The sequence below is a fragment of the Thermobia domestica genome, unplaced genomic scaffold (assembly GCF_964235325.1).
Source record: "Thermobia domestica unplaced genomic scaffold, izTheDome1.hap1.1 HAP1_SCAFFOLD_858, whole genome shotgun sequence".
In the NCBI taxonomy this organism is placed as follows: Eukaryota; Metazoa; Arthropoda; class Insecta; order Zygentoma; family Lepismatidae; genus Thermobia; species Thermobia domestica.
The window spans coordinates 25,069-52,417 of NW_027656568.1; the positions used below are offsets into that span (position 1 = coordinate 25,069).

Sequence of the window (27,349 nt, forward strand, 5' to 3'; positions counted from 1 at the left end):
TCAAGAACACAGGGTCGGTTGCTGACCTTCCGAGGCCTGGTCGACCAAGAATCTCAGCAGACACGGTGGAGGCTTTGCGGCAGTCTTTTCTGAGAAGTCCTAAGAAATCGGTGTGCAGGGCCTCACGTGAATTATAGATGCCAAAAAGCTCTATCTATGACATTTTACACAAACGTGTATTGTTTCGTGCTTACAAAGTGCAACTCGTTCAGGCCTTGTTGCCCGACGACGGTACACGTCGATATGACTTTGCGGTCGAAATGCTATCACGTATTGAGGACGATAATGGTTATCTCAAACGAATTGCCTTTTCCGACTAAGCGACATTCTTTGTCGGTGGAGTAGTGAATCGCCATAATGTACGCATTTGGGGTTCAGAACCCCCCAGGGAGGTCAGGGAGTTTACCAGAGGCAGTCCAAAGGTGAATGTTTGGTGCGCGTTATTGCACGATCGAATTATCAGGCCATTCTTCTTCGCTGAGGATACCATCACATCTGCAGTGTACCTGGATATGTTGGAGCTGTATGCTGTTCCTCAGCTGCTTCAGTATCGCCCCGATGTCGTTTTTCAGCAAGACGGTGCACCACCTCATTGGGGTTTGGACGTCCGTGCCTATCTCGATAGGACATTTCCTGGGCGATGGATTGGTCGTGATGGACCAACAGCTTGGCCTCCACGCTCTCCTGACATAACCCCATTAGACTTCTTTTTATGGGGTTATGTTAAGGATGAGGTCTACCGAACACGTGTACCAGATCTTGAAACCCTGCAGCAACGAATAACCACAGTCGTTGCATCGATCCCTCCAGTGATGTTGGCTAACGTGTGGATGGAAATTGAATATTGCCTAGATGTGCTACGTGCTACCAAGGGTGCTCATGTGGAAGTGCACTGATGTGACCAAAACTTTTGTATTTTGTAAACAATTCTACACCAGTTTCATATTTCTATCTTATTTCTAGCCTGAGTTATCAATTTCTGTAACCAGGGAAGGACTTCTCGGACACCCTATATATAACAGTTCTAAGATAATTGCATCAAATTTTGCTGTTTTTAATAGACGTCAGTCTGTCTTTTCTCTCTGACTCGAATTTCTGAAGAGGTACTCGAACTTACATGTGAATTCACGCATGGAATTTCGAGAAATAGGCAGGAAGAAAAGTCGTGTGTGGCAATGTTACATGCAAAATTAAAAAAAAGGAAAGACATGCAAATATTGTGAACATACATATTTAAGCGCAAATGTTGACAAAATGGTGGGGTATCTGTGTTCTGGCAGTTACCCAACCTGATTTGTTTATAACATTTAAAAATTTAATCCGCCTTATGCAAAGTCGTTTTGAGAAATGATTAGCGTCATGCTAAACGCCCGACATCTGAAGGAAGCATATATAAGTCGAATGCTTTAGTATGGTACTAATCACAAACCAGAAGGACTCTGCATGTGGCTAGTGATGGGCAGTGGGAATATTCCCGGTGGGAAGGAATTTAAAAATGGGAATATTCCCGGGTTTTTTCCCTGGCCTATAAATTCCCGGGAAGGAATTTATTTCCATTTCTTTACTTGATCTTCCAAATTATAAGAATTATATGACTAATTAATTATTTTAATATATATTATGATTTACTTCTAGGTTTTAAACAATTTGGAGGTTAAAAAATTTAAAATTATTTGACGGTAATTTATATAACTAATAATATGATTTTTTAAGTTCCATTTCCATTTGCACTAAAAAAGTAAGGTAATTGTTTAGTATTGGAGGGCCAAAACAAGCAAAAAGTAGGATAATCTACGGAAGAGATGAGTTGATAGTAATGTTCAAGTAGTCAAGAAAGTATCGAACACATTTTTTTAGAGCAGTAAGGGATTTATACAAAACGGAAAGGTAAGTGGAAGTGATTTATGTGAGAAAATAAAGTGAATTGTTGGTAACGAATATAGAAAACAACATGCCATGCGGGACTCTAACCCGCCCTCATTCGCTAACGCTCGCTCTGCAATGCTGTATGAATTTAATGTTGGTAACACAATTTAACGAATGAAACAATAAAACAACCGCATCGGAATAGAATATCGCAAAAAAGTAGGTGCAAAAGCTGGCCCCGAATGCTAAAGAACAGCCAAAATTAGCAAAGTAATAATTGTCAAATGATGAAAAGGAACCATTTTGTAAAGTAATTTAGAATTATGTAGAAATAGAGATCAAGTACTATTAATAAACCTGAACCACCATTAGTAATAGACGTCGGTCTGTCTCCTCTCTCTGACTCGAATTTCTGAAGAGGTACTCGGACTTCTTTTACATGTGAATTGAAGTATGGAATTTCGAGAAATAGGTAGAATGAAAGATCGTGTATGGCAATGTTAGTGCTAAAACATAAAGATAAGTAAGTATCTTGCAAATTTTGTGAACATAAATATGTATGCGCAAATGTTGATAAATTGATGTGACATGTATCTTCTATCATTTACCCAATCTAATTGGTTTATAACATTTATAAATTTAATGTGTTCATGGTATCAGTAATAGAGTCAAGTTGAGCAAATCCAGTTACATATAAATTTAAACTGTTACTATATAATTTACTATATAATTTTTTCACACATATTTAATTGGTAGAGCATATTGTAAAGAAATATCCATTTATGCGTACTCTCTAAATATAATAAAGTGTTAATATAGTAACATAGTACCGTTCAGAATATACATTTTAAAGTATCCTCTGTGGACAACAGTAATAATATGCTGTGATATAACAATTAATTCAACTTCGAAATCATAATATAGTAATAGAATGCAATTTTCTTTCTGATTGAACATAAATTCCCGGATAAATTCCCATTTTGGGAATTTTCCCGGGAATATTCCCGAAAAATATCTTCCCGGGAATTTACCCATCACTACATATGGCCCAGTTTTCTTTATCATCTCTGACGAGTATGATCATTTCTAATTCATTTTCGTACTCATTGATAATTAAATTGCATCAAAGTGTCGCAAATCACTCATCTTCTGCTCCAACTGATATTTGATTCTTAAATCTGCGCCTTAGTTTGTCTTTTAACAATTCACTTACATGAAGGAGGTTAATACCAGCAGCCCGCCCCATTTTTTCCACACTGACCTAACACTAATTCGAGCTTACTACGACACACCGGCCCGCCAGACTGATCGTCACTCAGCACCTATAACGAGGAATTTAACTGCTAGTGTTTCGAAGGATAGTTGGCGTTGTCGGCGGAAAACGAGTTTTACACGGGAATGATTTATCATACAGTGTTCAGTACTTAGTCCTGTATATGTATACCAAGCTTTATACCGATCATCGCGTTTTAACCGAAACATGTCCCTTGTTAGAAAAAAACCATATGACTAGTTATATAAAATACAGTCAACGAATTTTAATTTTTGTAATCTCCAAATTGTTTAAAACCTAGAAGTATATCATAATAAATGAAAATAAAGTAATTTGTCATACTTTTCTTATAATTTGGAAAATAAAATAAAGAAATGGTAATAAATTCCTTCCCGGAAATTGATATGCAAGAGAAGAACCCGGGAATATTCCCGTTTTTCATTTTCCTTTCCACCGTAAATATTCCCACTGCCTATCACTATTCTTGAATGAGTTGACATTGGTAAAAGTTAACATTTCACAAATAGAATAAACGAAAAAAATAACTAGTGCAATTTAATTTACGGTGGAAAACAATAATGATATCAAAACAAAAGTACAAAGAAAACACTCCAACCACTTTTCGTTCATTGTTATGCATATTATTATTATTATTATTATTATTATTATTATTATTATTAATAATAATAATAATAATAATAATAATATATAAAATCAGTGGTAGCTCATGCCTTCAACATGTATACAACAGTGGCTTTAAACACATTATAAATTTCCAATGGTCTTTGTCAGGTCGGGCTTTTTATTTGTGAAGAAGAAGAATAACTAATTTTTTCAATAAGCAATTATTCTGTATCATATTGAAACCTGATCGTATATTTGATTGCAAGTACCGTCTATAATTGCCGGGAGAGTATCCATGAAATATCTAGTAGAGTGGCCGTTATGGCGAGTGCATCGTGCTTTGTGTGTCCTGTGATGACGAGAGTCGTGTGGGGTTTTCTATACATATTTACTGAACTTACACACTTATTCTTTCCTTTACACGTTCATACATTCCCTCCTTTTTCTACACTTTTTCCCAGTCATTTTACACTCCTCAATTTTCTCTACCTTTTGTTCTGTTGAACTTGGCCTTCAGGCCCCTTTGTCCGTTCGAAATTCTCTCCTTATTCTGATCTTTTCCTATTGTACCATACTTCTCTCTAAAAAATCACAGAAGAAACAATTAAAGAGAAAGCACAGGAAAAGTGGTATGAAGAAGTTGTCAAGAAGAGCAGTTTGAAATAAATATACACATATAAAAGGCGTTATGACAGTGGCGGAGCCAAGGGTGGGCCTGGGGGGGGGGCCAGGCCCCCTTGCTCAAAATCTTGGCCCCCCTAGCGGCCCCCCCACACAGAGTGATACTGCTATAGGTCGACAAACGGTGAGTTAATAGTGGCCGCAAGTGAAACTACTACCGAAACATATCTCGCCAACAAAGTTACCAACTGCAGAATATCGTATGTTGCAATAGTCTGCGTTCCGAGAAAAAATCTTCAGGCTCCTTTTTGTTTGTAGTACTGCAAGATCTAATTTATCGAAATCTGTAAGGTGCATGCATTGACCTCAGCATCTGAACGTTCCTTTTAATCTCTTTCCCTTATCTGGTTGTCTTCTTTGTTTTCGACAAAGAACAAAAAAAAAGTAAGAAAGAAAAAAAGAAAAATCAGTCTGCATTATGATTTGCTTCAATGTTGAAAGTCATACTAAAATAAGATGCTTACTTACAAATAGCGTCCACTGCAGTAAAACTTTACACTCATGTTGGACGAAAGAAGCCTTCGTACACTAAGTAATTAATTTCCATCGATTAATCCATGCCCCTCCTTCAAATCTAATCCCAAAACTTACAGCATTAATTTAACATCGACTACATTATAGTAGCGTTATTTCAACTACATTTTAATTTATTTTAATGTTTTGAAACATCCGAGACTCAGAGGATAGAAATAAGGGAAATTAGTCAATAGGGCCACCGAGGAAGAATCTTGGAATCTCCTCAGTTGAAATATTTATCCACGAGGGATTAATCACATTATCTTCCGAATCTTAAGCTGATGTTCTACCGCTGAGCTTTGGCCATTCAGTATGGGTGTGAAGTGGTTGTGTATTTGAATTCACGTCAAATTCTAAAAAGTAGTGAAGGTAAACAAACGAAAGAAAGAAAAGGATCACGTGTACTTCTTTTGCTGTAAGGAGTCCCGATTTAAATGTCTGCTGTAACACTATTAGGGAAAGAAAAACATATTTCCTCTTTTTGCTTCAAAGAGTGCTTACTTCATTATTTTAATAACGTAAAGGCACATTCATTACTCAGTTTTAAAGCTCAAGGGTAAATTAATTGAACTACGGCCAGATCAAAACAAGATCCTGGAACCGGGCAGTTGCCCGGGCGCCAGCAAACTAATATGAATGTTTATTGGTGTAAATGTACATAGATGAAAGGGGTACTAATAGCAAAATTTGCCCTGGGCACCAAATGTGTAGTTTCGTCACTGATTAGGCTACCATCTTTTAAAGCGTGAAATTTTGACATTTTTCTGAAATATTAAGAATACATGATAATTATTGGCAGTTTACTTTAAAGTGAAACTTAAGCTTCAAGAGCAAGGCTTATAATTTAAAGTGGGCTGGAACGGCAAATCATTGTCCTGTTAGAGTTCAGCTCCTGTTTCTGTGCGACGTTTGTCTCGTAAGCACTTTTGTCCTCGTACATCACATTTTACTTTATTATTATTATTAATAATACAGTTTATCTACCAAACAACTATTTATATTATTATCCGGTATTAAACTAAATCTGGAACTTGTGATATTTATTTACTTTCATCATTCCATCCGGGAAATAAATGCCATCTGTACGAGATGGAACGTTTTCGGGTAAAATTTAATATGACTGCTGCCATGCTGTAACTTTGAGCTTCGCCTTATTTTAAGTAGATGCAGACATGTCGGAAGGTTTGATTCTTGTAGATTCACTAGTTCAAACGCTGTCGAAAATGTGGTTTGGAGAATATGACTCTCAACGAACAACATTCGAACAAATTTATTAAGAATATTTGTGGATATGCAAAGAAAATGGTCCTGAAATTCCAGAACCGGAAACAGATAGACTATAGGGGTTCCTCGTGGAAATGAACTAGACATTCGCCATCGAAATATCACAAATTTATTTTGGATGAGTCTCTTCCTCCACTGGAGGCAGAGATAATATACTAAGAGACATTTTTCTGCCTCCTATTGATGAAGCAATCACTGAGACGGAAAAACGCTTTGGATCATGTAGCAAAATCATTAGATCAATCACCACTCTACATCCAAAAGGTGAAAACTTTCTAAATTACATCATTGTGGAGCATATGGCCCAGTATTATGAAAGTGATCTGGAAATATTTAAATGTAAACCCAAGATCCTCCCAAACACAATTAAGTTGTTTGAAGACGAGAGAAAACCAAAGTTGATTCCTTGGTGAATTTCGTCGATCTTTGCGTCTACAAAAACGCATTCCTAGAAACCAACTAGTTAGATATAATCTTTGTGACCATATCAGTTTCTAGTGCTACATGTGAAAGGCCATTCTCATGTTTGAAAAGATTAAAGACATATAGGCAATTCAATGACTGATGATAGGTTGAAAAACTTAGGATTACTTTATATAGAAGAAAATTGCTAAATCGTTAGATCTTGAAGAAGTTGTTGATAAGTTTGCTGCTGCCCACAAGAATAGAAAGATCCTCTTTTAAGAAAAGGCATGAACCTCTAAGTTATTTTCTTGACCTGTAAAAGTGTATTTCTCTCTTCCACTTAATCAACCAGCCACACATATTTTAAATGCAGCGATTAAGTTACCACTTACTTATATTGGAAATCAATTGTATTAATGTATCCTAGTTGTTTGAAGTAGTAAATTCATTCATTTTCACCGTAAAAGAGTAAAATCATGAACAACAAAGATGAAAACATTCACCTTGAAAACGCACACACACGCACGCACACACACACACACACACACACACACACATATATATATATATATATATATATATATGAAAAAATCATTCATTGGAGATGGCCCCCTCAAAATTTTCTTGGGTCCTTCATTGGCCCCCCCTGAGAAAAATTCTAGTGTCGCTACTGGCGTTATGAGAAAATAAATTATATGAACAATGATTTGCGAAGCATTTTTATTTTCAAAGCCAGGTCAGGGAGCCTTGAAACAGGGGTAAGATTGAAAAAATTTAATGAAGTGAACGAAAAATGTCAATTATGTTTTAAAGAAGATGAAACATTAGAACACTTATTGTTAAAATGTGAAGAAACCCTAAAAATCAGGGAAAAATGGAAATGGATCGATGAAATGAAAAAGGAAGGAAATTTGGTTAAATTAGCTTGGAGGCTAGGCTTTAATGTAAATGGAAGGGAACAAAGTGAGAAAGAAATACAAAAAAACAAAGAACTTCTTGAATTTTGGTGGAAAAAGAAAATGGAAAACTTTAAATGAAAAAAGGGCAGTACTTACTTTCTCCTTTTTTCTTTTTTTCAGGAATCAAACTTCCGAAGAGAAGGAAGGAAAATACCTTGAACCTGAACCTGAAATTTGACTTTTTTCCGATTGCGACACTTCTTTTTTCACGTATTTTCGCTTTATCATACTTACTACTTTCTATCTGTTTTATGACTTCGTACACATCTTGTTACTTTTTTTTATCATTTTTCAACTATTCTAATCTTTACATTTTACACGTTTAATTACCTTTCTAAATTGTCGATATTCTTGTTCAATACAGTGATAATGATACTATGCAAAAATTTTGTAATGCTTACTACAAACAAACAATCAATTGCCGAGAGAGGAGTAGTGGTTGATGAAGAAGAATAAGAGGAAGAAGAAGAAGATTGGAAATATAAAGTTGCTTTTGTGAACGTACTTGTAAATCATTTCATTAAACTGACAGCGTAAAATACAAGGGGAGTATAAGAACAGTGTTAAATTCTTATTATATTTCAATTCACAATGGCTGGTAAGGCGTCTGTTAAGTCGGAATTGATGTGCAAAGAAGAAATTGCTTATGACTTACCTAGTGATGATCCGCTCGAAGGGAGAGGGTGGACATACGAACTAATGAATGACAACAAAGATTTAATATTATCTACAACGGAAGGAGATGTATCAGTGGACAAGGATAAAGCTATGTGCTCTTTGGATGTGAAACAAAACGTTGATAGGGTGAAACCAGAATTAGCACTAGAAGAAGATCCTGAATTTGAAAGTAATATAGAAACGCTAAGAAAAATTGTGGTTCAGGAGACTTGCGCGTCGTATTCTAATGACTCCCAACAATTAACAACAAAAAGTTTAAATTCAATTCGGCCAGAAAGGTAATGCTAAATTTTTCATTAACTAATTGGCTCAGATTGATAATACGGTTACATGGTTTCGGAAATGTTGTTGGCTAAAAGCAATACTTCACGAGAAATATTTAGGTATGGGAGATATCATGAACGTAAGTTAGTAGCCTACAATTTGGAAATGACATGGCACACATAGACAAGCTGTATACCAAATAAAAATAAGATTGATACGATCCATACAATTCTTATGTAGTTCATATCTTGATAAAATAATTATTTCTTTATTATTGGTTACACATTTCTCACTAATTGTTTCACATATTTAAAATATGGGTGCTCGACGATATTGTTTTATTTATATAGAGACTTATGTAAAATACCAAATAATGAGAATGGTAATTATCCTAAAATTTTACAAATGTAAACCTGTAATGTATTATATTCGAACATAAACTATGGACGTTTGTGATTTTATTTTGATTTAGCTCAAATGGGTCTAGCTTGATTTTTCCGGCTGGCTTCGAAAGACATAAAAAAATACAAGATAAATAATATTTTAACCAACAATGGATGTTCATTATTTGTAGAGGTCCATACAACAGTCCATTTCATAACCGCACTCATTTTTTCAAGGAAGTCGACTTTTTACATTCACAGGAATCTTTTTTAGGGTATCGACCTGCATTTTTCAATATGGGATCACTTTAGGGGCTTGGTGCACGTACATAATATATGAATTATTGTAAAAACAACGCAAATTAGCATGTGCTAGATGGCCGGTTAAAATAAGATTGCTATGCAGATTAGGGCATTACGCAGAATGTGGGTAAACAAGGATAGCGCAAAATTCTGTATTTAGGATGACTTACATGTCTTACGTGTTGAATGTGTTCTTGTACGTTCCTAAGTATTTTATTGGTAACATGCTGAAATGCTTTCTTTGCTTGTATATTTTTGTTCCAAATTAACACAATACATTAGGGACGTAACGTCTTAATTATATGGATCCCTTCATTCACAAACATTTTCATAGTTCCGTGTTATGATTTGCCACACTAAATTTTGATACTTCATTTCGCTTACAGTGGTTACTAGCTACCTTGACAACGGGTTACTTTGCACATCGGGCATTACTTCGCCAAAATATGAAGAGAGTTTCACAGTCCTCCGTCGGCAAAACCATGAACTGTATACACGAAGTTTCAACTACCCCCTACGATAGAACATGTAACTTTATTTTGGTGTTAATGTTGTGGTCAGCATCAGTTCTAATTACAGGGAGGCTTTGTTGTTGTAGTGGCGTGAAAAACAGTCACTGTAAGGACCGCCAAATTTTAAAAGAATTTCCGTCAATGTTAAGTCAGTTTCGTTATATTATACATTGTAACTTGCATTATACAACGTAACTTATAACCGTTTGAACATTTTAATACAAATAAATTAGTTAAACGGCGGTAAGCCCTACGGAGCGCCATTCTGTGCGTAATTATTTGACAACACAAGTTGTAAGTCATTCATTAAAAATACAGATTAATGAATTGGATCCTAAAACCAACGGTGCTGACAATCTTATACAGTTGAAGCTTGCAGGGTCCCTGACGATTCGAATGAATCGCTTCTATCCTAAGACCTTACATACCACCCTAGTTGCATGTCTTCGGCATTCAAGTTATGACAAATCAGGGTTAATTTCCCAACCCCAATTGGGCTGTCAACATTCAGGCCTTGAGGAGGCATTTTAAGAAAATAAATATAATGAAGAGGACGACAAGAAATACACCCTGGGAGGAGATTTAATGCTACAGCCTCACATTTCAATTAATCAATTTTTTAATCATTAGTATTACTTCAGGCCCGCTCGTACCTACAAAATTGGTAGGTTTACAAATGTAACCTTTTAAAGAGCGCTAGCTAATACTTATGTGTGGCTTACTAGCAATTGCACTTATCTTTATTGAGAATAAAGTCACATCAAAGAGCATTTGTCACAATAGTGAAACACAAGATAACAGTAATATTAACTTGTTCATCAAACATTATTGTTGTTCAGGGCCTACTCGTACGTAGCAATCTTAATATGTTCTCATAACATAAACCTTAATTTTACTATATACTGCCTAACTGACGTAGGCACTCCGTACTATCGATACATCGGTACTTTTCGGTGTTTATCGTAGTGAAGGGTAACGTGTAATCGTAAACGGGCTTCCCTTTTTCTTTTTCTCGAGATCGGTTTATGATTCCTGGCACAAGACTACAATAGTTATTTTCAAATATCAAAAAGAATAACATTTAATTTACTTTCTCTAAATGCAAATCAAAACTCTAATTATTTTCTCTAAATCCAAATCAAAACTAATTATTATATCAAAATCTAAAATCCGAACATCAATTTTATTACTATTATACTTTTCTCTAATTATGCCAAACATTAAAAATTAGAACAAAATTTTTAAATTTTAGTCAATTGCCGAATCTGCACATTAGCTGGGACCCAACCAGGCGTCGGACTTGTTTCATCACTTTAATTTTATAACGAAAGTAGGGATGTCCCTAGGGGATGAACTATATTTTAACCTTCAACTCTTCTTAACTTGTAATATCGCTTTCTCTGAAGTCAATTAACTTCAGTTATCATTATTCACATTGAATGCACATTGACTTTTCATAGTAGACTGCATGTATATATCGAACGACGAACAAATCAAGGAGCAACTTTATCAAATTCAAGGTTATTATCAATTACTTTGAATATTATACTAAATTGTGTTTAACTTACAGTATTTTGACGGCGACTTGATCTTACATTACAAATTTCGCATATTTTCTCATTATACAATCACAACATCAGATGAAAAACTTCACTGTCTGAAGAGCACATTTTTTTAATTACATAAAATAATAACTTTATGACTAATTGTAGTTATTACTAGTACTTGTCTAATTATGTTCGTAATTATATCTAATTGCCTAACATGTCTCTAAATGCTTGATTGTATGGGGACAGTTAATGTTAATATAAACATAAAGGAGAATGATTAAAAACTCAAGCAAAATTTGATAATAAAATTTTATTATGAAGTATGGTTCCCAAAACTGGAAAGACCTGAAAAAAAAATACAGAACTTAAACATCCTAGAAGAATTCGATACTGAAAGTCCGCATCCAAAACGGGATAGCCATACTTTTCAAAAGTCGTGCGGTATTATTACAATTTCAAAGTCGGAAATCGCGTTCTAAATCAATTACCTGTTTAAAATTTCCAATGCTGTCTTTCCTCTCCTTTCCACATTCATCTTTCATCTCCAAATGCTGTAAGGAGACCATAAAATATGACATCTAAGTAAACGTACGTGATTGTAAGGCGATATTGATGGTTTCTTGGACTGGTGCGTCAGTGGCGGTGGGCACACACTTTGATTCTGAAGAGTAACCTTCGAAATTCGGGGAAATTATCAAATAAATAAACAGTAATCCTTTTTTCATAATCTAAAAGTTTAAAAGTTCAAATTCGGTATTTCTGATTTCTCATCTCTTCCGGGGTTTAACCCGAGTTGGGGTGAAGTTCACGCTTTTTTTGTGCTAAGATTTTAATTTTCCATCTGTGCCGGTTACGCTTGTAAGCTGTAATTTAGCACGGTTACGTGTACTTTTCCAGGTAGTTTGTTTAATTTCGGAACTGTTCTCCTTTTTACAGCGTATTTACTAAACTTCCACGTAATGACCCGCCTTCCTTTGCGACGTTTGGATTTACGCTGCACTGCGATATCTCCCATAATTTCTTTTTAGGTTTGCGCTTACTATTACTATATTTTGCCATGTAGTTTACTATACAATGTTCGTACGTGCTTTCGCTTAAGCTTTTTGGTGCTCTTCGGAGTCGATGTATACTTCTTCCGCATGTTTGACTCGAAATAACCTCGCCTACAGCTCGACTTTAATTTGTATGTAGTTCGTCTTTGACCGAGTTTAGTGCGTTCCGAATTACGCTTACCAAGGCACTTCCCTTTTATTCTCAACTTATTTCCTTCTGTACGCCTAATGTGTGGTTTTGCGTGCTGAAAATACGCTGTACGTGGAGGTCGACGCACCTTGTTTTCATCATAAGCAATCAACATGTCTACATTTTGTGTAGCACTACACTAAAACTTTCGCTTTTTACAATTTCGCAATAGTGAAGTACTAGCTTGAAAATTCAAACATTTCGGCAACTGAAAATTAATAAATGTTGGCTCTGATGTAATTATATGACCACGTCTGCTCATTTTAATTCTACTGATTATGCTCCTCGAAATCGAGTTTACGTTAATAATGTATTAGAAAAACTCAACTGGGTATCACTGGCCATCTTATTTTTCTTCTTAACTTTGGTGTTACATTTCGGTTCTATAACGGAAATATACTTTCGACTGCGTGTGCTTTATTGGAAGTATTACGCTTGTTTATGGTAAACATTTCCGACCGATATATTATGTACGAGACCTTCACTACGTAAAACAGAATTCGCTTGGCGGGTCTATTGTGAATTTGAAGTCGTTTCCTTCTACAATACTCAAAGCTGATAAAGTCGGAATGGATTTGCAGCACTAAAATGCAACTTACGTTAGGCATACACTGTTACAAAGACAAATTTGAATTTGTTAATTCGTGCAAAACCATTTGCCTGCGACACAAAACCGACAACACTGTAACTTCGTTATCACACAAAATCATCAATTGAACTCTCAAGCCTTCCCTGACTTTTTCGAGAGGGCGGATACGCGCAACCTGAACGCTACCGCTTATCATGTGTGAAACATCGGTATCCCTTGCCGGCAAAACAATTACATTAGAAACAATTTTTTACAGGTACGCGTAACGATTCTTCTTTTTTGCTATCTCTACACTGCATATTTCCTTTTCCTGACTGTAATCGACTTTCTGGTTTATTTGGCACATATCTTTCACAACTTGGGCTGGCTCGAATTCAAGACGGTTTCATTTCCGCCTTGCACTCTTTTATTTTGTTGGTTTGCCTACACCCAATCTGTGCCGTTCGCATGTATTCATAGAACACAGTGAGACCTTTCTTTCATTCCGCTACACTTTTTTTAAACTCAGCAGTTACTGAATCAACATGATTGGCCGCGTTAACTAATTCAGAGAGTACTTCAGTTAAGGAGTTATTGGCTACTTTGATATTAATACGTAAGCTGTCTGTTTTGGCATTGAATTCGCTCTTTCCTACGCTCACAAATCGTTTCTGTTACAGGCTTTTGAAGTTCACCTACTGATTCGTGTATTTTTTGTCCTAGGCATCCAATATTCATTACCATTTTTGAGCAATGGTTTCTAATTGTTTCTCTAATTCCTCTGTCAACATTGATTGAAATTGTTCTAAAACACTAGCCTCCATATTGATATGAGATACGAGCAACTAATTCAAAGTACAAAAATATAAATGTCTGAGTTTAATACGAGAATAAGAAACATGCACTTAAAACATGAAACACTAAGAATTTTGATATTACGACCATTAACAACCAATCCTTGTTTTTACAACTCAGGTTTCATTTTGCGAAGTGCTTCAATATAAAATTAACACAGATATAAACTAGTACTATATATAAAATATTTTCTATAACTATTCTATCAGGCTTTGATTCCATTTTGTACGAATACCCAATAACACATTCAGCAAGGCTATGTGATAATATTTGAAAAGCAGTATCACGTGACAGTTTCTACACAATAACTGTGTCTTCATCAGACTTCCACTCCTTCTGGTTGCTGGGAGTTGGTCATCACTTATATATACTGTCCGGAGATCAATTTTAATTAGGTTCTGCCCTTTCTTTAAAAAATAACACTTGTCTGGTTTTCAGTTTCACTTTTTAGCTGCACACGTGTCCAATTAAAGGTTTACTTTTTTCCGCTGGATGCGTCCTGTCCTCTAATTATCCTTATTATCCTTGTTATTTTGTTTCTCTTTCTTTCTTCTTCCTTTTTATTTCTTCTTCTTTAAGCAGAATCTTCTCTCACTCCTTATTTATCGAGAATCTTGCATTCCAGTTCATCACCTTGCGTCCTGCTTTCATAATCTCTCTGGCTTCCTTCCATTTTCTCACCAAAGTCCTGTTCTCTACTTCTATGACCTCTGCTCCTTCCCACCCTATTCTGTGGTTTGTTTCTTTCTGATGCTTGTATATCGCATTGTTGTCCATTTTCAGTCTTACAACATCCTGGTGCTGCTTAATACATTTTTTGCATTGTTTTTGTTTCTCCTATGAAAATTTTGTTACACTGCTCGCATCCTACTCTATATATTACTCCCCCTTGATCTTTGTTCGCTATTGCTTTTCTCTTTTTTCTTCTGACTAGTTCAATTTTTCTGCTTCCTCTTTTCCTGTACGTCCTAATTCCTGCTTTCCGAAACATTCTCTATATGTTCTCTGTTTGTTTGCAGAGTTATTGTGTTAAAACTGTCACGCGATACTGTTTTCTTTTTACATATTATCACATAGCCTTGCTCAGTGTGTTATTGTGTATTAGTATTAAAACATTTACTCTTCATAAATGCACATGAAGGTGCATAGTGTAAAACATGTATGTATGTGTGTATACTCAATCAGCTGTTTGCTATCCACTCACATCTACATATAATTAAAAATCAACAAGAAAAACTTTTATGAGCTACATTAATCTCTCTGTTGCTCTCAAGGTCAAAACATATTTACTTAACTTACATGAAAAATCTACATTGCTCAGTTCTTGTTTTTATCTATCACTCTGGTTTATTTTTAATTAAATGTGTTCGCCGAGAATCTGATAGAAATTGACTGTCGACACTAGGCTAATCAGATCCAAACTCAACACGTTATCTGTATAACTAATGATATTGTAACAGCAGTTGTAGAAAGATTGCTATAATTTAATCCGGAAAACGGTCGCCATGTGGTTGAAATCGTGTTTTTTGATAGTTGTTAGATTCTTGTAAATATAATCGTAAACTTCACATTGATTTTCGTCTTTTTCCCAAGATTTGTCACTTGTTTATTGCATTTATCCCAGCTTTGCTACGGCAGTGTGATGTAATATTGAGGTCTCAAATATTCAGTAACAATAATAATAATAATAGTACAGGTAACAAATTCCGTATGAGGACACATTGTATTCAACCCTGTAAAATAACCCATAGCGTGAGCCATAAGTTACAAAATATTCGGGATTGGAGAGAAGTGTCAGGACCAACAGCACATACCCTCTCGATACGTTCCTACAACTAGGTACATGTTATAACGGAAAGTTTCCCTACAACTAGCTAAATGTTATAAAGGAAAGTTAAATGTTATAACGGAAATTTTCGAGGTAATTTTGGTGTAGAAAGTAGGGATTCTGAACTCACAAGAGCCGTAATTACAGTTGTTTTTAAATAGTGGTTGTGCTGGCTAAGCTACAGAAGATGTCGAAGGGGTTTCGGGAAAGGGGTTCCGTACCATCATGAGACACCTCTACAGCTATTCAAATTTAAACGAAAGATTTCCGCTAATATTTCGTGTAGAATATATTCTACTGTACGTTTTCAGGAACAAAACTGTAAAAAAAAAGAACTGAATATAAATGAAAACTAAAGCTTGTAATAAACTAACTTGTGAAGTTTGCAGATGTAATTAAAAAAGCTTTGCTACAAAAATATATACACAGACCATAATTCAGTGAGCTCTGAAATCTTATCAAAATGATGTATAAGATCCAGTCTATAGAGCAATTGTTGCTTAAAGAGTGGCATACACTATTTCTAGAATCGAGATAAGATGAGAAATGTTTACGATAGTTTTGGTCTCGTCTCGATTCTCGTCTCCAAAGCATGACTAAAGTGTGAGTTAACCTTGTCCTGTCTCGAATTAAAATGTTTCATCCCGATTTTGTTTGGTTTGTTTTAGAATGAGATGAGTAATTCGTCTTTTCATGGGCAACATTACACAAGACCGAAATATTTTTTTTGCCTAATATCACGATTCTGCTTGTAATGGAACGACCTGAGCATTAATAAGTTTTTAATTTTTAAATATTCTTCGAGATAATTGTTATTATTATTAGTATTACTCCTGAAAATTTGATAGTTCAAGTGCTGAAACAAACGAGTATTGAAATATTTGAATGTAATGAAATGTGTGTTATCGTCGATCTATTTCCATCAAAATTCCTAAAGTAAAAAAAAAAAAAAAAAATGCTTGACGTGTATTTGATCGAAGAACCTCGAGATTACTGGTCAAGCCCCTAGACCACTGAACCACGTCCACAACGCTGTAAATTATTCGTCTTTAGTCTTGTTACTCTAAGTTTCTCTGCCTCAGCTTGGAAAGTTGTATGTAATTTTTTAATTCGCTTTAAAACGCCTTTCGTGTTCCTCTTATGATGATATAAGTGAATTACCTTCGGTACAGTTTCTATTAATACGTTGAGTAGTTCTTAAACCTTTGGATCGCAAGTTGGTTTTTTCTCCACACGAAACTACAGATAAGACAGATTTAATTTTCATACTGTGCATTTGTGTCAAGACAGCCGACAGAACCTGCTCATAGACTTATATCCGCCACGATATAAATGATAGTTTAATTTGATATAGTGAAACAAACTACAGCAACTTATTTTGAGACAATATTGATATGGTACTCCATTTCATATTTCTACAATATTTAATGTAATAAAACGTGTAATATAGCGAATGATTACATGTTTTCTTGCTACTTAATCATTATCTCCATTTACATTTCATTGTTTCTTGAATTTGTTACAGGCGCGATAACATCTTTGCTTTCCACGGAGAAGAGAATACGCTTACTACTTTAAATAAAGCCATTTCTTATTCTTATGAGGAATCTGATACTTCGCCGCAGTTTGGCAAAGGATTTCATGGATCACGTTTGACAAAAAATATGGTGACACAGGAAAGTGAAAAGCGTCATACGTCCCAAACTAGTGATAAACGCTCTAGTCAAAGTTCAACTATGTCAAGTGGTGAGTTAGTTTATTTACGCGAAAAATCTCACATATGTGGAGTATGTAGAAGGGAATTTAGAGTGTGTTCAAGTTTGGCTACACACATGTTAATCCACACTGGAGAAAATCCTCACACGTTCCAAGAGTGTTGTAAGGCATTTACTAGACGTTCACATTTGGCTAGACACATGTTAATCCACACAGGAGAAAAACCTCACACGTGCCAAGAATGTGGTAAGGCATTTACACAAAGTTCAACTTTGGCCAGACACATGTTAGTCCACACAGGTGAAAAACCTCACACGTGCCAAGAGTGTGGTAGGGCATTTACACAAAGTTCACATTTGGCTAGACACATGTTAGTCCACACAGGGGAAAAACCTCATACGTGCCAAGAGTGTGGTGAGGCATTTACTAGACGTTTACTTTTGGCTAGACACATGTTAATCCGCAGAGGAGAAAAACCTTATTTGTGCCATGAGTGTGGTAAGGCATTTACTGGACGTTCACATTTGGCTAGACACATGTTTATCCACACAGGAGAAAAACCTCACACGTGCCAAGAATGTGGTAAGTCATTTACACAAAGTTCAACTTTGGCTACACACATGTTAATCCACACAGGAGAAAAACCTCACACGTGCCAAGAGTGGTAAGGTATTTACTCAACGTTCAGGTATGGCTACACACATGTTAATCCACACAGGAGAAAAATCTCATACGTGCCAAGAGTGTGGTAAGGCATTTACTGAACGTTCAACTTTGGTTAAACACATGTTAATCCACACAGGAGAAAAACCTCACATGTGCCAAGAGTGTGGTAAGGCATTTACTCATCGTTCGACTTTGGCTACACACATGTTAATGCACAGACGAGAAAAATCTCACACGTGCCAAAAGTGTGGTAAGGCATTTACTCATCGTTCGACTTTTGCTAGACACATGTTAATCCACACAGGAGAAAAACCTCACACGTGCCAAGAGTGCGGTAAGGCATTCTATCGACGTTCAAAAATGGCTACACACATGTTAATCCACACAGGAGAAAAACCTCACACGTGCTAAGAGTGTGGTAAGGCATTTAATCGACGTTCGACTTTGGCTACACACATGTTAGTCCGCACAGGAGGAATACCTCACACGTGCCAAGAGTGTGGTACGGCATTTACTCGTCGTTCATATTTGGTTGTCGAGGTTCCCATTGTTAATCGAGGTTCCAGTTAGGCTGTACACATGTTAATCCTCAGAGGAACAAAATATCACACATGCTACGAGTGACGGCGAATTTAAATATCGTTTAATTTTGGTTACACACATGTTAATCCATACAGGAAAAAGAGTTCATGTATGCTAAAAGTGTGGTTAGAAGTGCTACACATGTTAATATGCATTAATATGCCCTGAGTGTGGTATGTCATTTGACAAACGTTGAAGTTTGGCTAGAGAAATGTTAACCCACAGAGGAGTAAAACATTACACATGTCAAGAGTGTGGTAGGGCATTTAATCTACCCGCGAAATCGGCTACACACATGTGAATCCAAACAGTAGCAAAATCTCACCTTGCAAAAATCCTGTAATAGAACTTATTCAACGTTCATACGTGCTGAGCCACAGAGGATCAAAACCTCACACGCGAGAGGTGTGGAAGACGATATAGTCTACGCTCAAACCTTGAAATGCAGTTGAACACAAGTCAGTCACCAAAGAGATTCAAAGATCTTAGCAGGGCGTTTACTGAAGATTCACATATTGCAAAGTAAATGATAATCCACAAAGGAGAAAAATCTCACACGTGCGGAGAGTTTATATGAGATGTATTCTGTTGGAGGAATAGAGATGATATAATCTACGCTGTTATTTTTACGCGTGCTATGAAAATTGTACTATCCCAAATTGATGCTCGAGTAGAATAGTCGACAAAGTAATGTCATTTGTGTCTGACATTATCCCATGTTTATTGTAGATCCATATCTAAGCTCAAGTTATAGTCACCAAAATGAGCAACTTTGTCACCTTCTGACAACATCTGGAAATGTTCGTGGCATCTTTCAAGTAAACTTTGAGCACTGTTCCTATATGGTCGGCAGAAACACCCGAGGAAGACTGTTTTTGTACAGACTTACCTCTGCTCAAATAGTTTCACGCTCACGTACGAGATCATTCTGTACTCTGCTGCCCCATTTATTTTAATACTGCAAACAATCCGCCTATATGGTCTTGCGGTCTTATTTCTATGTAGAGAATTGGTTGAGAAACGGCATTCCACTGTTCCTTATTGATATTTTCAGACATGTTTCGCTCACCACTAAACAGCCATATTTACGGCACAGTCTGTAAAATTGTTTGTAACACTTTGTACATTTTTGTAGTATAGTTTAAAGGTGGTTTTGTGTTCACTGCACTTTTGAGCAGCATTCTACTGTACATCACCACATTAAACGCAGAATATAAAACATCTGATTTGGCACACTTCTCTACCGTGGGATCACGTTGTCGAAGTCACTCTCACTCTTTTCTTTCCATCTGAGTTGTACATTGTAAATTATTTTAATTGACTGTTCTCTACCAGTAAATGATAACGATATTTCACTGCATCTCCAACTGTCAAACGCAGACTCTAGCCGTTGCCTTACTACTGGGTTCACAATGGAAATGATAAAGCATAGAGATAGCACATATATTTTTCTCGAAGCAGTAGCTCGAACTTTAACTTTTCTGCAGTTTGATGCCGTCTTTTTGTATTTTATGCATAGACGATCCTAAGTACATACAAAGATTTGTTACTGCCAAACTTAACATACAGATTTACAGTGTGGATAACTTCATTATTCAAAATCTATAAAAAAAAACTGTTTACCTTCTAACCAAAAGTTTTCCACATACCTTTCATTGTCCGGTTACGTAGTCCCACTCTGAAGCTATACCAATGCATAACTTGTCCATATTACAGTAATATATCGAAAAAGTAAATATCAAATATATCAACAAATGCTTCCAAACTCAGCACCCTTTATTCATGCAATATATACTACTTCACTTTAAACCCCACACCAAATCGCTATCACCATACTCCTTGTCCCTAATGTACACAAGTAGTATAATTTTTAATCATCATTATGATCATTTTCACTCTTATCCTGTTCTCATCACATAGTTTTGAATACTGTTTCAGTTCGGTTATTTTACCGCATATGATAATTGACGATGGAAAGTCTTTCATACATCCTTTGAAAATAAAATTGCCGGGGGGGCTCAGTTGTAAAGCGTTCACCTCTGATGCATGGGGTATCGGGTCCAAACCCTGCTCCCGCCAAGTTAACTTTGTGGTGGACAAACACCGTGTGCTTGGGTTTCCTCGGAGTTCTCCAGTTTCCTCCCACTTTCTTCATTCCACAATTTCATTCATGCTCAGCATACACTGAACCAAGTTCCCAGAGTATTCGTTCTCCGATCAGTGGCAACCACCAAGCATCATCAACGAGTTCACCACCATTTAAGAAGCATACAAATGCACATAGCATCTCGAGCTCCGACTCTGACTCCAACCAGCTTATCCTCCTTTGCAGCCTGTCTACAACTTGCTACAGCAAAACTACAATCCAAAGTACTTTGGTTCGAAGGGTTTACTTTTCTAACTTTTCCAGTATCGGCCACGCAAAGATATTTCGCAAATGGTAGAAACAAAAAAATGGATTCATCATTAAGTCACAGTCGGCCAACTTCGCAAAATAATTCGTGACAATCCAGTTTAGAAATGTTCAGGAAAACTGACTTTACTTCTCTCAACAACATCCGACACTAGCAACCTCAGCCACATACCATGTCAATAGTAGTACGAGGGGTCCCTCTATCTATAACACTTGATATATAGGCTAAACTTCCTGAAGTGGGATACACCTTTAAAAATGCATCCGTATTCGGAACGATCAGGGTCCAACGTACATAGTTCGAATTCTGAGAACATCACAGGATACTATCAACGACCTTTTGCATAAACAAATCTTAATTTTCATGAAGAGATGCCGATTTGAACAATCTTGCTCATTACGACCAATTCCTCTCCCAGGTAAACGCTGTCAAGAAAACAAAGTAGATCCTACTAACAGGTGCAACCTATGAACTTGTTATCCTACAAAGAGGTGCACACTTTTCCTTTTCCTATGAAAACTGTCCGAATCTGCAACACTTGGTATCAATTCCCGCCTTCGAGATACAGCTACAAGTGCAAGTCTCGGCTTGCTCCAGAAGAATTCAGGCCGAAACTTGTAGTACCACTATTGACTCATTATGTTCAAAATCGAAAAGGTGAGACTTGGAAAGACTAATCAGTTTCTTTATATGCATAAACTATTAGCATTTGTCACCCACACTCTTCAAAACGTTCGTCTTTTGCACAACCATTAATATTAAAACACGTTCAGCACGCAGCTCGCAACATTCTTCACCTCGATTTTCATGACACTTATAGTGGTTCGTACGTGCACTTTCATGTATCTCCACCCGAAACAACTATATAACTTCATAGTGATCATGTATCAATTCCCGCCTTCGAGATACAGCTACAAGTGCAAGTCTCGGCTTGCTCCAGAAGAATTCAGGAAGCCGAAGATTTCAGAACCTGGATTTATTTTAATTAGACTAGCTTAACCTGCACTCTCTACACAGCGCATCATTCACATATAAGCATGAATCTCCTTGTCATTCCTCACAACATATATACATGTCCCTTTATAGACACAAATGAAAGACGTCTTGATAAAAATCGGCAAGGGGTACCACAAAGGAGAGATTTTTTCGATTATTTTTTCAATATCTCGCACCGTTTGCAAGATTGAGCCTACTTTTGGTTGGAATTTCTAATTCATGTATGATCAGTGCTTTCTTTCTTCTTGCATGCAGTATAATGGGAGTTTGGGAGGTCGAAACACATTTTACTGTTAATTGTAGTGTGTTTCTGTTTGGAGCGACAGCTATAAGGGTGCTGGGTTCCGTGACGAAAGCCAGATACACTAATATTGGGATTCGAACCTTGGATCTTTTTATGAATCTTCCTTCAAACATCATTCATTTGTAAAAGACTAATAGATCCGATAAGGAACTGGCAAGTAAACAAACAGTCTCACTCCCACGGTCTTGGGATTCGGGTGTTATACATGTTAGGCATAAGCCATATACCCACCGTCGCTGGTACGTCAGCTCCAAGATACACTGGTCAATACCTGTAAAAGAATACAAGGTGGGACAACCATGTGAGATTTACGCCAGATGAGTAGTGGGAGACGAAAGCAAACATTTGGATTTCACCACTTCACAAATACCTTACCTGTTTAATTCTACTCTAGGCCATGTACACTTTTAGGAGATAATATCCTCCGTTCGCTGAGAAAGAGACAATAGAAATCACACACTTTGAAGTTATTAAATATTATTTTTCATTGCATATTAAAAAAAGATATTTTGCAAAACACTTATATTTAACTTTTAACTTCAATGAATATAAAACATTTACAAACGTGTGAGAACACAAGAACACAAGGTTTCACTTAGAAAAAAAGGGATGGCCCAATTACTGTGGTATACGAACCGATAGGATACCGAAATAATACGCGAAGTTTACGACCGAACGAATATGATGAATCGGTTAGTGACTATGGAGTTCACTACAGACACTTCACTTCCATTAGGCTGCAAGGGATTGCAATTGATTATTTTCCATTGTTTCATCTCGTGATTTTCATGGCCTGTCCGGCTAAGTTTTAGTGTTACGTTGCTAAAATCATCTTATGATGCTTTGATAATTTAAACACTATAATTTTGGGGACTCTTCTAATCAGTGGCGTAGCAGCTGCCCCCGCAACCCCCGCAGTGCGGGGGGCCCCGAGGTATAGGGGGCCCCGAAGTCTTGCGATGAATAAAGTTTTAAAGAAGTAGAACTTCAACCTTACTTCTGTGGGCTTTACAAGTAGGGCCCCTTCTCTATACTTTGCGGGGGGGCCCGCAAAAGTGTGCTACGCCACTGCTTCTAATCTTGGTGGAAACAGATACTTAATACACTCAATTCATGCGGCGGCTCTCTGGACTCTCTCTTTTGAGAGTTCGTAGAACATTTTTGCTTGTTCTCAAGGTATAAACGCTCTCACTATCACATCTTGAAAGAATGAATGTCCTCTCCCCGGTCCTCTTCCTGCGTCGCATAGTTGCCAGTTAACAGCGCAAGAATACACTAACAAATTAAAATATAGTTCGTAGAAAACATTAAGTTTTTACTTTATTATATTGTTAATAATATATAATGAATGGTTCATAGGTTAATAGAAATCACATTAAAAACACTGATTGTTCCAATAAGTTGTACGATTGACAATTATTGATAGATTTCACATTGTCACGTAAAAATCTGTCATCGTCATGAGGGCTTGGTGCGTGGGCGTTGATCTCGAGAGTAGCAAAATTCCTCTTCCTTATATAGGCTGACGGGAGGAAGCAGGGCTGTCTGGAAAAGTGAGGCACCTTTTGGGTGACAAATTCCTGAGCATTATTCTCCTCCAAATGTTAGCTGGTTGCATTTCATTTCTAAGAAATGACGTTGGAATAATACGAGGGTTGATTTAAAAATTCATGCCAGTCCATACCGTTATAGCAGTATGTAATAAGCAAATACATTACATACAAAATTTATTACAATGCCACTGATATATGGTGTTCGTTAGCAAAACATTCTAAATATTAAAGATTCTCCATCACTCGAGAAATAGTTTTCTTCGATTTTCATTATCAATTGGTCATGAAACAAACGCCTGAGAAATATACAACCACTGTATACAAACATGTTGTTGGAGTGTATAACTTATAGAATGTGTTATTTTTTAAAATGTCAACACTTCCAGTGTACCCTAAAAAAGTATTAAAGAAATAATGGCCACGTTTTTTTTAAATATTCAATTGGAACTGGGCCAATATACACAAAATTTGGAATCGACCAGCAAAAATGGCACGATTCTAGCACTTGTGCTTTTCGAGATCTCATTGTCAAAAGGATTGGAGACAAACATATAAACTTTTCTTTGCACACGAAAATATAAACCTAACATTTTAATATATAGATATTTATAGTCACAAGTGATCAATTTAATGGGGAGAATACTGAAATGAAACACTATGCCCTGTATGATAGAGTTGCGTAATATTATGTAGTAGATAGAAGAAATGGTAATACTAGTACAAAAATTGCTTGATTTATTGTCTTCACGAATAAAGACAGACGGAGGCATTCCTACGGAGGCTCATCTAACCGCCTTTTCAAAAATTACTGTGTATTGTTTCTTTGAAACAGCTCTTTCTTAGTACCGTCGTTGAATTAATCTACTATAGCGAACTTTTTGGCTTGTTTGAGAACTGGATACCGAAAGTCCGGATAACTATTTACCAGTAAGAAATTGAAATGTATGTAGGCCTATTGGTGTTCATTTCCTGGACTCAGAGCACAAAATTACTGTGTAAATCAATTTTCTCAAGCGCTCTGAGCCCTCATTCACTAGCGGTTTTCGAGCTGGACACAACGTAATATTTGCGTTTAGTTTGCGGTAATGAAAATAAGCATTAATAAATAGCATTTTTCAGTTTTGTATTGTGCTGATATACGCACATTTTGCTTTGCATGAACACAAATCCCTACCACGCATTGGTCTCATGCAGTGACACACATCACAAATGGAGTGTTATGTCGAAGCTTCAGATTCTTAAGGATGATCCTATTTCATTCCTGTACAGTTAATGGAGAAATTTTGTGTCTTCTTTACAGGTCAAGTTGCTATGATCAAAAATACAAGAATTTTAAACCATCTAAAATGTTCTAATTTGGGGGTCATAAAAAGGGGTAAAAGTGGGTCTGAAAAGGTAGGAGGACTGTAGGTAGCAGCATGACGTCACGCTTGTTCCCCCTTTCTATCTTTCTCCATTGTATTTTTTTTAGGAACTGGGCGACGCCTACATGTTTTTTCGAAGTCGGCACGGAGTCCCCCCGCGTTTAAAATCTATACCCTAAGTTGCCGTTTATATATATATATATATATATATATATATATATATATATATATATATATATCAACCCACGAAATATTGATTTTCCTCTGATCGCCAAACAGTTTTGAACAATGGAATAACAAGGCTCCCTCTACGCGGTATGTTCTTCCTCATATAGGTATTATTTTCTCCCTTAGTGTGATTCTAGGAAAGTGAAGTGCATTTGATTTTAAAAATAAGAAAATTAAAAATAATAAATAAGTAAAATAAAAATATTAGGTTCATTGTAGTTCTAAACTGGCTATGATATGCTATACCACCAATTACAGTATCAGATTTAATTTCTTGGGGACACAATCGAAGGGTGGATACATTTTACTTGAGGGGGGTTATACTGAAAAGGTTAATTTCACATTATTTGCGCAATATTAATATATATTACCAGTCTGGGGTGCAGGTATAGCCTACGGGTAGCGCCCGCCTCCTTGGCCCTCTTTGGCAATGTTACTTGTACCGGATTTGAATAACAACTCCAGGTAAGGACAGTTCTATTAATATTTTATTTTGTTTAAGAGATGTTAGCTTAAAACTGTTAGCTTAAAACTAAAATATTGTTGTATTAAAAGATGTTTCGATGTGCACAATAGCTAACATTGTTAAAATATACTGGTAATCAAATGTACGATAATGTCATTTTCTGTAATATATAAAACAAAATCGTAAACAACGTTTTTGATAACGTATAACGTCCTTAAATGTACTTTATTCTAATTTGAACGTTTTGGAACCTAAAAGTCTTAAGCATATAATGTGTTGAGCTCTTGATAGTAAACATTTGCAGGTGCATGTGGTGCAACGATTGTCAAGGTCAACTTCGCAAACGCACTGAGCAAGCATTTAATAATCATTTCAGTGACCTGCAAGATAAGGGTGAAAGTAGCAATTAAGTGTTAAGCAATTAAGGTGAAGCAAAGCACAATATGTCACGGAGTGAAGTGTGGAAATACTTTGAACGTGCCGAGACTAGAGAAGAAGCTAAATGCTTCTGGTGTAAAAAAGTACTTAGATGCAAAGGAGGATCGACAGGTGCTTTATTATCGCACTTCAGAACTAAACACATGTCTTGTATTAATAAAGTGATTGCACGGAACACTCAATCAGAAGATGATGACGATCCTGGAATCTCTGGTTCTACAAAACACATCACGTTAAGGTAAAAAGATTTAAACACTTTTCTCTCTTATGTAATTTGATTCAAGGGATATATACCGTCGTTTGTTTTATCATGTAATATTTCATTTAATATTTAACTTTCGTTATTTTGGACACCCGTTTGGTCTAGTGGCTAACAAACTTGCCTACGGCACGCGTGGATTCGGTTCCAGGTGGGATACAGTTGAACGGAAAAAGTGGTTCAGATTCCATTATAATCAGTAAGTCCAAGTCTCTTTAGTCGTCATGGCATAACCGTGGGGCGGTAAACTGAAACAAACCAAAACTTTCATTTTATTTTACCTTAAAAGTGGCTTTAAGGGATAATGGGATGTACAGTAAGGGCAGTGTTTAAATTCGTGATAAAAAAGTACCGGGGCCCTTCCTGGCTACCATATATATATATATATATATATATATATATATATATATATATATATATATATATATATAATGTGTGTGTGTGTGCGGTTTAGTCAAATCTTGTAAAATTCCAGGCACTTCCATATTAAATAGAGTTGGGAAAACTTGTGCAAACACAAATCAAACAAATCTCATGACAACATAGTATTTTAACATAATGTTTATGTGAAT

At 36.2% G+C, this 27,349-nt stretch overlaps 1 protein-coding gene across 1 annotated transcript; it reads left to right on the forward strand.

Annotated features, from left to right (window-relative positions):
• The first annotated feature begins 7,786 nt into the window (after positions 1–7,786).
• LOC145677427 (uncharacterized) lies at positions 7,787–27,124 on the forward strand. Its single transcript, XM_081747917.1, has 2 exons — positions 7,787–8,564; positions 17,317–27,124. Exons 1-2 carry the CDS (start codon positions 8,200–8,202, stop codon positions 18,173–18,175), a joined length of 1,224 nt encoding a protein of 407 aa, XP_081604043.1. The 5' UTR covers positions 7,787–8,199; the 3' UTR covers positions 18,176–27,124.
• The last annotated feature ends 225 nt before the right edge of the window (positions 27,125–27,349 follow it).

What these genes read in the sequence shown, in the direction of transcription:
- LOC145677427 (XM_081747917.1), top strand. Translation starts at nt 8,200, where the DNA reads ATGGCTGGTAAGGCGTCTGTTAAGTCGGAATTGATGTGCAAAGAAGAA. An exon ending in AATTCAATTCGGCCAGAAAG is followed by an intron (nt 8,565 to 17,316) that starts GTAATGCTAAAT and finishes AATTTGTTACAG; the next exon opens with GCGCGATAACATCTTTGCTT.